Genomic DNA, 14,241 nt, shown 5'->3' with positions numbered 1-14,241 from the left:
TAATATGATAAATAACCCAATTAAAAATGGGCAAAGTATTTGAATAGACATTTATCCAAAGAAGATACACAAATGGCAATAAGCACATGAAAATGTTTTCAACATTATTAGTCATCAGGGAAATGCAAATAAAAAACACAATGGGATACCACTTTTACACCCACTAGGATGTCTATAATAAAAAAGGTGGACCATAGCAAGTGTTGACAAGGATGTGGAGAAATTGAAACGCTCCTTCATTGCTGATAGGAATGTACAATGGTGCAGGCACTATGAAAACAGTCTGGCAGTTTCTCAGAATGTGAAACACAGAGTTATCACCCCTCCCCCCAGTGCATATGACCCAGCAATTACATTTCTTGTTATATATCTGTAAGAATTGAAAACATGCCCATACAAAAACATGTACACAAATGTTCACAACAGCATTATTCATAATAGCCCCAAATGGAAACAATCCTATGAAATGGATCTTACATCTATGAAATGATAAATGGATAATCATAGTATATTCATACAATAGAATATTACTCAGCCATAAAAAGAAGTAAAGTTCTGATACATGCTACAACATGGATGAACCTGAAAACATAACACTAAATTAAAGAAGCCAAAGAAAACTACATATTATATGATTCTGTTGATATGAAATGTCCAGAACAAGCAAATCTATAGAGATGGAAAATAGATTAGTGGTTACCTGGGGCTGGAAAGGTTATAGGAAATGGAGAATGACAGCTAATGGATATGGATTTCTTTGGGGTTAGGAAAGTGATGGGGCAGTGAGAATGGTCTAAAATTAGATAGTAGTAATGGTTGCACAACCCTGTGAATATACTAAAAAATATTGAATTACACCCTTTAAATAGGTGAATTGTATGGCATGAGAATTATATCTCAATAAACCCAGTAAAATAAAGCTCTTTAAATAATTCAATGATCTCAAATCCTTGCTATTTTTAAATTACAGCATTACCATCGAGTTGATTCCAACTTATAGTGACCCTATAGTACAGAGTAGAACTATCCCCATAAGGTTTCCAAGGCTGTAATATTTACGGAAGCAAATTGCCACATCTTTCTCACGCAAGGCGGCTAGTGGGTTTGAACCACCAACCTTTTGGTTAGAAGTCAAGTGCTTAACCACCGCACCATCAGGGCTCCTTATTTTTAAATTACCCTCATATAAAACCACATTCCAGCTTATAATGAACTTTAATGGAATGCTGCTTTCATAGCAAGATTTTCATTGATTTCCTCCCTATCTACTCACCTTATCTCCTTTCTGAAACTCTACATCAATTGGTCTTTTCTGTTCACTGATCTGCCCAGGTGGCCCAGGTGGGCCCTGAAGACCTTGTTCACCCTGTTTTCAAGATAAAATAAGGGAATAAGGCTTCATAAGCTACAACAGAAAATAATAAAACATGTAAGCTAAGTCAGTTGAAAGAAGCAAGAGAAGGAAAAAGACAGGTCCAAATGACTGTGAAAGGAGAAAGCTGAGGGCTGAATAACTAATTCTTTTTCTTTACTCACTTTGTCACCCTTGGGTCCCTGGAAATTTAAGCCCATGTTCCCCTGAAGAGAGAAGTTTCAGTTTAAATCTTATTAACAATAACAAAAAGAATCCAAACCAAATAAAAGATATATAGAAAAAGAAAAATACCTTTGGTCCTGGAAGTCCTGGTGGACCAGGAGGGCCCTAAGAAAAGAAGATATAAAATAGGAAAACAAAGGGTTAAAAATAATAAGTTTATGAAAAAAATGCATTAGTTTCCAAAAGTGAGGACTGAAAAAGCCCTTCAAATAATATTTTCCAGTTTTTTTCCCCCAGTGTTTTTTGGTCACAGACACATTTGAATTGATTAAAGTAAACGAGACGAATGTGGAGATCTCTGGTGACAGGGCAGGGAAGAAATGGAAGGATGGATAGAGGAAAAGAAATAGCACCAATGTCAAAAATCAATACAAAAGTTAATCTCAAGAAACACACCAAATTTCTCATATCAGAATTACAGGTAAATTTAGATACCATAAAGCAATTAACTCTCCAGATATAAAAAAGCATGAGGTTTATTACTTAATCCAGTTTTATTTTTATACAATCTGATTTTGTGCATTTGAGAATGTTTCAAGGTATGAAAAATTAAAAAGCCAATTGTCTGCCCAAATATATTGCCTCTTAATCTCAATGGGTCTATTTATTCACATATTGCACTTTGGTAGCTTTTCGAACATTTTGCTTCACCTATGGAATCAACAGAGCTCTGATGGCTCAGTGGTTAAGAGCTATGGCTGCTAATCAAAAGGCCGGCAGTTTGAATCCACCAGCCACTCCTTGGAAACCCTATGGGGCAGTTCTACTCTTTCCTATAGGGTCGGTATGAGTTGGAATTGACTCAATGGCAATGGGTTTTTTTAAACTGAATCAGCACTAAGTAAAGGGACTTTCAGAAGTGTACAGTGAATTAGTTAAATGGCTACAAATGTTAAGGAAATTCAAAGTGTAATAACACACCCAGAGTATACCAATGTTGTAACAAAAGAGTTAGAAAAAAGGGCCATAGTTCAGTCTCATGTTTTGCAGGAGGTTTACACCTAAAGCAAACTAAACAAAGGAGTTTTCTAATCCTCTCCTAAAGCGCTGCCCAACCCACCCATTGCCGTCGAGTCGATTCCGACTCATAGCGACCCTAGAAAGCAGAAATCACAGTCTTTTCTGGTATTTTCTTTTAATATTTACCTAACCTTAGTTCCTTCATTCAAGAGTAGAGGACCAACTGTCACAAGCAAAAGCGTACAATCTATAAAGGTATAATGAAAATTGTCACTTAAATATATGGTAGATGAGAGATAGAGTGGCACGTGAGAAATTACTTTGACTCAAGTACAATTTTCTTTCCCTTTTAAGAGGGTAACTGCAAAGCTCTAAGTCTAAAACATGACTTGAATGAAATCCGAGCATTTCAGGGGTAAAAATATTTAGAATTTATTAGGGTGGAAAATATGGGAAGCCATAGAATCTATTAAGGGAACTGATTACACTTTCAGGGTCTATGGAGGTTGCTGCTTCCCTCTTGGGGTACACAAATCCATTCACCCATTGCAGAGTGACCCACTCACTTCACCAATCCTGTTTTGTTCCCAAACCCAAAACCAAACCCGGTTTTGTCAAGTTAATCGTGACTCATAACGACACCCTATAGGACAGAATAGAACTGCCTCATAGGATTTCCGAGGCTGTAATCTTTACAGAAGGAATCTTGGTGGCACGGTGGTTAAGTGCTCAGCTGCTAAGCAAAAGGTCAGCAGTTCAAACCTACCAGCTGCTCCGTAGGAGGAAGATGTGGCCATCTCTTTCCATAGAGATTACAGCCTTGGAAACCCTACGGAGCAGTTCACTGTCCTACAGGGTCGCTATAAGTTGGAATCGATTTGACGGCAGTGGGTTTTTGGGTTTGGTAACCTTTACGAATGCAGACTGCCATATCATTCTCCTGCAGAGTGGCTGGTGGTCTGGTTAGCAGCCGTGTGCTTAACCACTGTACCACCAGGGCTCCTTTGTTTTGTCCCAGGTCCCTGAAAAATGAGAGTTGATATTTCATGTGAATCCCTGCTTTTGTTCTTAAACAGCAAACTGCAATTTGAAGAAGCATGCTGCATCAAGTGATAAAGAACTGTCTTTGATGACTTCTTGAGATGGCCAGAATCGACTTCAACACTGTCACAAAAAGAGACATATAACAAAATACTTTAAATCTTTTCTTTATATACTTCATTTTTTCATCTATAAAATGGAGATACAGCACATATATTGTTCACCATAACATTGTAAATGTTCCCTTAAATGAGAAATTTATAGATTACGAATGTTGAAAATGCATTGTACTTTTCAAGTAATACAAATAATATTAATATTTGTGAAAGAAGTCAGAAATAAAAGGAGAAATGAAATAACAAAAGGAAGCTCACCATCAAACCTGGTCGTCCTGGGGGACCAATTGGCCCTGGTAAACCAGTGGGACCAGCTGGGCCCTGTTAAAAGAAGTAAAGAAAATGATAAAATGCACACATATGCACACATACACAGGTATGTCTTCTCACCGTATCTTACAAAGAACAATATGAATAAAATTTAAATTTAAGTTGTTGCGGAATTCTGTTCTACAATCCTATAATTCTGCATTATTATAAGCAGAATGTAAAATGCAAAAGGATTAAGTAATTATAAAAAAATGAAACTAAACAGGGATGAATGCAGCTTTCAGAAAGTTTACAGTGGTAGATAACAAATGTGTCACAAACACATAATAAGGAAGTTTTACAAAATAAAGAGATTAGCACGTTTACTTAGTGGGGGCTTTTATGGTAGAAATGAAAAAAAAAAAAAGACTACTACTTCCAAGGTGTTTTCTCTAATTTCAAAATAAAAATATACCCTTTCAGTTCAGTAATGAGGTCACGCCTGAGGTTCACCCTTCAGCCAAAGACTGAACAGGCCCATGGAACAAAACAAGACTAAAGGGGTGCACCAGCCCTGGGGCAGTGACTGGAAGGCAGGAGGGAACAAGAAAGCTGGTAAAACGGAACCAGGGTTGCGAAGGGAGAGTGTTGACATGTCGTTGGGTTTTTAACCAGTGTCATACAACAATGTATGTACTACCTATCTGATGAGAAACTAGTTTGATCTGTAAACCTTCACCTAAAGAACAATAAAAAAAAATATACATGTATGTAAGATTAACAACAAAGAGAGACGTAGAATAATTGAAAAAAAGATAAGAGAATGGTGCAACTGTTGTGGAACATAAATTGGCATTGTAAAAAGCTGAACATTTGCCTGCTCTGAAATCTATCAATCCTATACCTAGGTATAAATCCTGGATTTTTTTTTTAACGAAAAAAAAAATCTAAAATCAACCAAAAGTTCCAAAAATAGGATCTCAAAGAAACAAACTGTAGTATGTTTACACAATGGAATATTATACAGAAGTGAAATTGAATGAACTCTTGCCATATACAGTAACACAGATGAATCTTAACATAATAAGTAGAAAAAAGCTGCAGAAAGCCACATATTATTTTTATAAATCAAAACTAAATATTGTTTAGAGTTATAAACGTATGTAATAAAACTAGTTTTAGGAAGCAATGGAAAACTCAGGATAGTAGTTATATCTTAGTGTAATGCAGAAGGATGTGACAGCAAAGAAATACAGATTGATTAAAATTATTTGTAACGTTCTAGTTTGTAGGTGTTCATTTTGTAGTTATGCTTCATAATTTACATATATTTTGCATGCACTCTGCTGTATTTTTAAAATATTACATAAAAAAATTATAAAAGATAAAGGGCAAGATTCAGAGTACTTACAGTATAAACAGGTGATGTCAAGTAAGGAATGAGACGGTAGCTCATGAAAAAGGTCCCTAACATTGTATCTTAGTGATTAAATATTAGAAACAACTGACTTTTTTTTTTTTGGCAAAGGAATCAATTCTTGTGAAATACAACCCCCAAGAAATTTATCTTCTAATCTATAAATACTCAAAAGTCATTGCTGTCTTTATGCACGATATTTGTAGGCTAACATTACTTTTTTTCTCTTAAGATTATACTTAATGTTCACCATGCATAAATTTTATTCCTTCAGTCTTCAAAATATGTTCATGTGTAAGGCATAACCGATAGTGTTACAAATGATGTCTTTTAATTTCTTAAACGGGATTTTTATTTTTATCAGACCATTTACAAGTCAAGGCTACTCCCACTGCCCTATTCCTCCCCTCAGTACAAGAATAAGAAAATAAAAGCCTGTTTCTGTTGGCAATCCCACCAACAAAAATATCCATGGAAACCAGACAGAAAGGTAAAAGAACAAAGCAGTGCTTGTTAAGATTCTCTCTGGTCCAGTCTGCTTTTATTTTCAGGTACAAGGTACATACAATGTCTAGCAAACTTCAGATGATAATTTCTATGACCAAAATAGAGGTTACAAAGGTTAAAGACAAAAAAAGTGACACTGTGATCGTCTGACTTAAGCAGTATAACAAAGAAGGAAATCCCCGAATGCTTACTTGTATTCCAGGAGGGCCTGGATATCCTGGATTCCCCTTTGGTCCTGGCAGTGATGACGTAATTATACTACCTGGTTCCCCCTAAAAAAGCCATCCATAGGCGTTGTAAGTAATAGTTATTACACATGAAAACCCACAAAAGCACAATAAAATGCTCTGAGAATTCAATTTGTCACATAAATGTCCTGGAAGATTAGATCATCTCAGTAATCAAAATGAATAAATTTGCCTTTTAAAAGGAAATGGGGAAGTGGCCAGAGTACACTGAAATATATTAGATTCATTAAGAGCCTGTGGTATCTTCACCTACTCATACATTTAAAAAAAAAAGATTACTAAATTTTAAGTATATGCTAAGAATTTCTAGGCTCTGGCTACTAAGAACGGAGCCCTTGGGTGGAACAAACAGTTAAATGCTCAATTTCGAACTCATAGGTTGACAGTTCGAATCCACTCAGAGGCGCCTCAGAAAATGGTTTGCAATCTGCTTCTGAAAGATCCCAGCCTTGAAAATTCTATGGAGCACAGTTCTACTCTGACACATATGGGGTCGCCATGAGTCAAAATCAACTCAACAGTTTTGATCTGGATACTCAGAAGTGAAGAAGATAATTGAGGCCTCTGTTCTCATGGAGCTAACAGTATAATGGGGAAATGCAGACCTTAACACGTTAACAAATACCGTAACAATACATTCTTTTAAAGGCTACAAAAAAAAAAAAAAAAAGTACAGCGAGTAACAAAGAAAATAGTACAGGCCATGAAAAGGAATAGGGACTTTATCTTATTATGCAACGGGAAGCCCCTGAAGGTTTATAAGCAGGGAGATTACATGATTGGTTTAAGTTTTTAAAATATCATTCTTGGCTGCTCTGCAGAGAACTCATCAGGCTGGCAGGTGGGGTGTAATAGTGAAAACAGAGACTAGTTAAGAGGCTATTTCAGTAGTCCAAATAAGACATCTGGTGGCAGTGGAGATGGAGAAAAGTGGATGGATTTAAGATATATTTTACAGGTAGAATTTACAGTATTTATTATTATTATTAGAATTAAATGAGGAGATATATGTTGGAATGGGCTCACGCAAAAGTGTACACAAGGTACAGAGATGCAAACTTTAGGGATGAAGAAGCCAGAGGGAGAAGCAAATTTATTTTGGGGGAGTAGGGGACAGTTTAATTTTGGACATGTTCATTTGCATGTCTGGGAGATATCTGAGTGCAGATATAAGACAATTACCTGAATACATTCATTTAACTCAAAAGTGAAGTCTGTTTTGGAGGCAGAAATTTGTGTATTCAGTAACTAACCCAGACTAGACTAGACTAAAAAAAAAAAAAAGACTAGATAGCAATAAATACTATGGGCATTAATACTGGTCGGTATAGAAAAGAAACAGGGATCAGGACTGCATCTTGACAGACTTGCTGGGTAGAAGACTAGAATGACCAGAGATGTAGAAGAAAGATCAGGAAATGGTAGTACCACAGAAGCCAGGGCCAAAGAGCATTTCTAGAGGGACTGGGTGGTCAACTGTTTCAAGGTGTAATAAGATAAAGGCTGAAAGGTGTCAGAAAAGAAACTTGAGAAGTTTGGAAGTTTATCAACATACAGAAGGTATTTAAAGCCAAGGGAACAGAGGTGACCACTCAGGGAGAGTTTTTTTGGTGTGTACCTGAACAAATCCTAGAAATACCTATTTGAAGACAGAAGGCTAAGTCATTAACTTACTGAAGTTGCATGCTTTCCAAATATTTTATTCAAAACATTTACCTTCTCAGCAGGAGATGCTTACCTTCATACCTGGGATACCAGGAGGACCCTATTATTAAAAATAAAAAGGATTATTATACATAAAATAGGAGCAAGCAAAAGAATGCAATCCTTTCTAGAGTCCAAATTGAATAGACCGCTGTAGGGTCATTTCTGAGTATTACATATCTTAGAATACTTCATGATGACATTTATAGTAAATATCTTATAAGTCTTGATTTTTCCCAGCAGAAAGCTATATTATCTCTTTTCTTTTACAATCTAGTTCACTACTTTAAGATGCATTACTTTGATCCATATGATTGCACTGAGTTTACTTTATACCACTTCTGTTTCTTCTGTTAATCCCCATTTTCAGTTTGATCCCAAACTGTATAACTTACTGGAGGACCCTGTAAACCAGGAAAACCGGGACTGCCTGGAAAGCCACGTTCTCCCTAGAAAGGGTTAAAAAAAAAAAAAAAAAGAGCACAGAAGAACAAGAAACAAAGCATAACTCTACCAACAAATGATGACATACTGAAAAGACTTCTGTAAAAGCCATTTTGAAACATACCAAACTGCCAAAAATTCATTCACCTTCACTTAACAATTATCTCATCATCAACTATCCATATCAATTCAATCGTCTAAGATACTTTTATCCCTACTCATCAATCCCAATCACAAATAAAGAAAAAAAAACTTCTATCCCAGTTATTTTCTTCTGACAAATCCATTTTAAGACAATCACACCACAGATTCCTAGCCATCATCGCATGTAATAGTTAATGATTTGTACCAATTTCCTGCTCATGTATTATATAAATTCTTATTTTAACTGCTCTATTGCATTTTCCTTTTATTTTTTTTTATTTATTGCATTTTCCTTTTATTGCAAACTATTTTAAATTATTTTTGTAAGGAGGAAAAGATAGTAGGGAAGAATGCCATTAATATCACTAAGAGGACAATAATAGCAATAGTCCTAGCAATTTCAGATCATGTTTTCTAGGCACCCAGTTTTTCTCACTCACTATTTTAAGGTACTAATACAGACATTTGCTGTAGAAGAACCCCAGATGCAACCTGCCTTCAAATACCTATATGCCATAGCAATCCTAGACACATCCCTGTCAAAAGGCTTAAAAGAGTGAGTTTATTACAGCAACGTGCCTTTGAGTTACTGTTCAATATCCCTCCCCGTGACTTTTTACACATGGGAAAAGCAGGCCCAGAAGAAAGGAAGTGGCCTGTATATCAAGTTTTAAGAACAAAACCAGAAAGAGCCCATATATTCTGTTCCATCTCTAGGATTCATTCTATTACCTAAATAGTAAGAAACCTAAGAGTTCCATTTAATCTGAAAGCATCCATAATAAATCCATTTAATTTCTTTAATATTTGTTGCTCACATAACTGAGGGGCCATAAATACAAACTAATCATTAGATCTACAAAGGCTCCCCTTTTCAGAAAAAAAAAAAAAAAAAAGACGCCTTTAACTACAGAGTATACTATACTCATTATACATACATTTGCTCTTCAAATTTTAAAACCTTGGCCCCAGCTGAGATAAAAAACCTCCATAAACCTCACAAACCCAAAATAATAACTTTAGGCAAGGATCGGATTGATTTGGAGAAATGTTGGTGGTAAAAAGAATCGTATTGTCTTCAAGTACATACTACTACAGTAATTGTCACAAAATTTGGTCTTCATAACACAAAACAGTTTGTTCAAGTTATTTCAAATATATCCCGTACTATAAAATCTGACACATGCCATTAATTAGAAACATCTAAGATAATTCAAGAATAGTTTCACAGAATATAACAGACAAGATGGAAAATGCAAAAAAGCTATACCAAAAATAATAATATATTGCATTAACCTAAAGGAGGAGAAAAGTGAGGGAATGAGAACAGAGGCTATAATATGAAAGCTTTCAAAAAGAGCAAATTTTCCTCATTTTTATTGCTATCGCTTTATGTTAATCCAAACAGACTAAACAGTAGAAAAGTGGGCAGGAAAAAAAATGTTCAAAGTATCTAAGTTTTTGTTTTTCTTTTTAAATTGTTAAATGTATCATTTTCGCTAATGGAGAATAGTTTCAAGTTTCATACTAATCCAAAACCCACTGCCATCGAGTCGATTCCAACTCACAGCGACCCTAAAGGACAGAGTAGAACTGCCCGGTAGAGTTTCCAAGGAGCGCCTGGCGGATTTGAACTGTTGACCTCTTGGTTAGCAGCTGTAGCACTTAACTACTACACCACCAGGGTTTCCCTCATACTAATAAAAAAAAATAGTTTATAGTAAAAAGTGATGTACTGTATTACAGGTAAGATTTTAGGATTTATCTTAAGTTATTAGGCAAGGTAAAAAAAAATTAAAACATGAAATATTTGAAAACATAGAACTTAAAAAAGTTTTTAAAAAGGCAAAGTTAATGAATCACAGTCACAAGTATTACTTTTAACAACAAATGTAATGTTGGAATATATATATATATATATATACACATATCCTAATTCTACTATACACCAATTCCAAAAAAGGATTTGGTGAGTAATTTTCAACCCAATGAAATATTCGAACTAATTACACATGCTTAAAGAAATTACTGATGTTCCAATACATTGAAAACGCTGTAGAACACACCCTATGTGTACACTGGACGTGAAGTTACTGTATCTCTTCTTCAACATTTTTCATATTGATTTCTTTGATTTTTAATCCTATTATTTATTATTAAGCATACTACCAAAGCTAAAGTTGAAGAAATGTCACCTTGGTTCCATTGCATCCAGGGATACCTTGAGGTCCTGGGGCCCCATCATGGCCTGGCATTCCCTTTGAAAAGACATGTAACACATGTAAACTATTTTTTAGATTACTTTTTAAAGGTTTTTAAAATAAAAAGCCAAATTCTACTTACAGGAAGACCTGGTGTCCCTGGAAATCCAGGAAGTCCAGGAGGACCCTATAAGAAGAAATAAATTACTTGAACCAAATAACAATAAAATAACATCTGGCCTAAGGGTACTATGAAAATTATATTTAGGCTAGAAATTGACAAAATGTGTCTTATTGATTATTACCACTCATTGTAGTTCTCTTCAACACTATAGAAAAATCTCCTATAATGTTTAAAATTTTCTTCTATACACATAGAAGAAACTTCTTTGAGGGAGCTTAGTCTTCACTGCAGTTAGTAGTAGCACGCAAATTAGAGGATGAAGTGTCTCTTCTAACAGATAAAGTGGCTCTCCCAGGTTCGGCAGAGGATGGGAAAGTGGCAAAAATATCTGCACCTGAAAACATCAGTGTGGCCATTCAGAAAATTCTTCAGTCGAATTTCCCTGTCAGGATTGTCAAAAATACATGTTTGACAACACTCTATAGGTGAGGTTATGAAGAAAAGGCACTCTCATACACTGTTAATGTGGATTCAAATATTATGGAGGGAAATTTGGAAATTACCTAACAAAATTACATATACATCTACCCTTTGACCAAGCAACTCACTTCTAAGACACTATCCCAAAGACAGACTGGGAAATTATTAAATGGAACATGAAATTCAAAGTTATTTATTATAGCATCATTAGTTATAGCTAAAGATTAGAAATAAACCAAATGTACACTAATAGGGACATGAGTGTTCACACAATGTAATACCATGCAGCTGTTAAAAAGAGTGAGGAAGATCTCTGTACATTGATATGGAGTGATCTCAGTTACTGTTGTTAGGTACTGTCGAGTCTGTTCCCACTCACAGCGACCCTATGTACAACAGAATGAAACACTGCCTGGTACTGCACCAACCTCATGATCACTGTTATGCTTGAGCCCATTGTTGCAGCCACCATGTCTATCCATCTCCTTGAGGGTCTTCCTCTTTATCGCTGACCCTCTACTCTACCAAGCGTGATGTCCTTTCTCCAGAGACTAGTCCCTCCTGATAACATCTCCAAAGTACATGAGAGGAAGTCTCGCCATCCTCACTTCTAAGGAGTATTCTGGCCGTACTTCTTCCAAGACAGATTTGTTCATTCTTCTGGCAGTCCATGGTATATTCAATATTCTTCGCCAACACCATAATTCAAAGCATCAATTCTTGTTTGGTCTTCCTTATTCATCATCCAGCTTTCACATGCGTAAGAGGCGATTGAAAAATACCACAGCTTGGGTCAGGCGCACCTTAGTCCTCAAAGTGACATATTTGCTTTTTATAACGCTTTAAAGAGGTCAATCTCCAGTAAATACTGTTACATAAAAGTATGTTTGTGAGTGTATACATAGATACACGTGTGTGTGTGCATGCTCACACAAAGATGTATATACAATTCCGAAAGTTAAGTAAAACCTTGTTACTTTAAATTGGAATAGCAGAACCTCACGATTTTTTTCTGTTAAAAAATATGTATTTATTTAACTGTCCACTGAAAAGACACTGAAACAATGACAAACACAGCAGCAATGAACACACCTAACACTTAGACTGTGGTATCTAAATAATCTTCTTCACTAAAAGGAACCTAGAATAAGAGAAATGGCCTATTCTAGGTCTGGAGAGGAAATGTACAAGATAAGCCTGAAAGGTCTTGTGCCAGAAAGCAAGGAAGTTATCAAAGACCATTGGAGTTTTGTCAAAAAGGCACAGGACAGGAGCCAATTTCAAAGGGCCCTCACAGGCCAAAGATGGGACAATTTTGGCATCAAAAAGAAAAATGACCACCGATTGAAACACATAAATTCCTTGTGCTTATAATGACATAAAATTAAAAAGCCTACTTCGACTGCCACTGGAAGTTGCTACTGTAGCAATTCATTATCCTATTAGAATTTGAGCTGATAAATTAGAATCCCAACTAATAAAGGAAGAAGGGTTTATTGAATTTTAAAAATCACCATTTTGCAACTCTGAATCAAAGAATGAATCTAGGCAATGGTCATCAATAGATGGTAAAACCATTAGGTGAAAAGTTGATGGGGAAATTTTTATTTATTTATTGTTACTGTACATTAGATGAAGGTTTACAGAACAAACTAGTTTCTCATTAAACAGTACACATATTGTTTTGTGACACTGGTTAACAACCCTATGACTTATCAACAGTCTCCTTCTTGACTTTGGGTTCCCTGTTACCAGCTTTCCTGTCCCCTCCTGCCTTATAGTCCTTGCCCTGGGCTGTTGTGCCCCTTTAGTCTCATTTTGTTTTTATGGGCCTGTCTAATCTTTGGCTGAAGGGTGAACCTTGGGGTGACTTCATTACTGAGCTGAAAGGGTGTCTGGGGGACAGGCTCTCAGAGTTTCTCCAGTCTCTGTCAGGCCAACAAGTCTGGTCTCTCTTTTAGAGTTAGGATTTTGTCCTACATTTTTCTCCAACTCTGTCTGGGACCCTCTATTGTGATCCCTGTCAGAGCAGTCAGTGGTGGTAGCTGGGCACCACCTAGTTGTACTGGGTTCAGTCTGGTGGACACCCTGGTAGATATGGTCCATTAGTCCTCTGGACTAATCTTTCCCTTGTGTCTTTAAGTTTTCTTCATTCTTCCTTGCTCCCGAAGGGGTTAGACCAGTTGAGTATCTTAGATGGCCACGCACAGGCTTTTAAGACCCCAGACGCTACTCACCAAAGTAGATTGTAGAACATTTTCTTTATAAACTCTGTTATGCCAATTGAACTAGATGTTCCCTGAGACCATGGTCCCCACAGCCCTCAGCCCAGCAATTTGATCCCTCTATAGGGCTTCCGTGACCTTGCCTTATACAAGCTGTGCTAGTTTCCTGATGGGGGGAAATTTTTGATGGAGGAATCAGTATGACATCACCTGAAACTACCGATCAAACTTAGCATCAATAAAGTGAATCACGCAAATACATGCCCCATGATACAATTCAACAGAAAGTATACAGCGCTACCCATGAAATATTCTTTTTTTCTTTTTTTTTAAAACCAGTTGCTGTCAAGTAGATTCTGACTCATGAGGACCACATGTGTGTCAGAGCAGAACTGTGCTCCACAGGTTTTCAATGGCTGATTTTTCAGAAGTAGATTGCCAGGCCTTTCTTCCAAAACACCTCTGGGTGGACTTGAACCTCCAACCTTTTGGTTAGCAGCTGAGCACATTAATCATTTGTACCACCCAGGGATTCCATTTAATTTTTCTTTTCTTTCTTTCTTTCTTTTACTAAGGTATAGTTTACTAAAGTAAAATTAATAAATCTTAAGAGTACAACTCTTTCCGTAGCTCCAGAAATTTCCCTAGTTTCTCTACCAAGCAACCTCTAACTTGCAGGAAATATGGGGGACAGAAGAACAATTTAAATGTCATCATGAGGAAGCAATCAATAAAATTCAGAATGTGGGACACTGTACAATACAAACGACCCAGTTTCCCCCAT

At 36.3% G+C, this 14,241-nt stretch overlaps 1 protein-coding gene across 1 annotated transcript in view; it reads right to left on the bottom strand.

Annotated features, from left to right (window-relative positions):
• COL4A5 (collagen type IV alpha 5 chain) overlaps positions 1-14,241 on the bottom strand; it is a 304,359-nt gene that overhangs the window by 135,670 nt on the left and 154,448 nt on the right. Inside the window, exons 5-13 of the mRNA XM_064278667.1 lie at positions 10,771-10,815; positions 10,623-10,685; positions 8,235-8,288; positions 7,874-7,900; positions 6,079-6,159; positions 3,973-4,035; positions 1,667-1,702; positions 1,537-1,578; positions 1,274-1,366 (exon numbers count right to left, since the gene is read on the bottom strand). Of these exons, the coding sequence (XP_064134737.1) occupies positions 1,274-1,366; positions 1,537-1,578; positions 1,667-1,702; positions 3,973-4,035; positions 6,079-6,159; positions 7,874-7,900; positions 8,235-8,288; positions 10,623-10,685; positions 10,771-10,815 (504 nt within the window). The remainder of the gene's footprint in view (positions 1-1,273; positions 1,367-1,536; positions 1,579-1,666; positions 1,703-3,972; positions 4,036-6,078; positions 6,160-7,873; positions 7,901-8,234; positions 8,289-10,622; positions 10,686-10,770; positions 10,816-14,241) is intronic.

Source organism: Loxodonta africana, chromosome X (assembly GCF_030014295.1).
Source record: "Loxodonta africana isolate mLoxAfr1 chromosome X, mLoxAfr1.hap2, whole genome shotgun sequence".
Classification (NCBI taxonomy): domain Eukaryota; kingdom Metazoa; phylum Chordata; class Mammalia; order Proboscidea; family Elephantidae; genus Loxodonta; species Loxodonta africana.
Note: the sequence above shows the minus strand (reverse complement) of the source record. Positions and strands in the feature narration are given on the sequence as shown.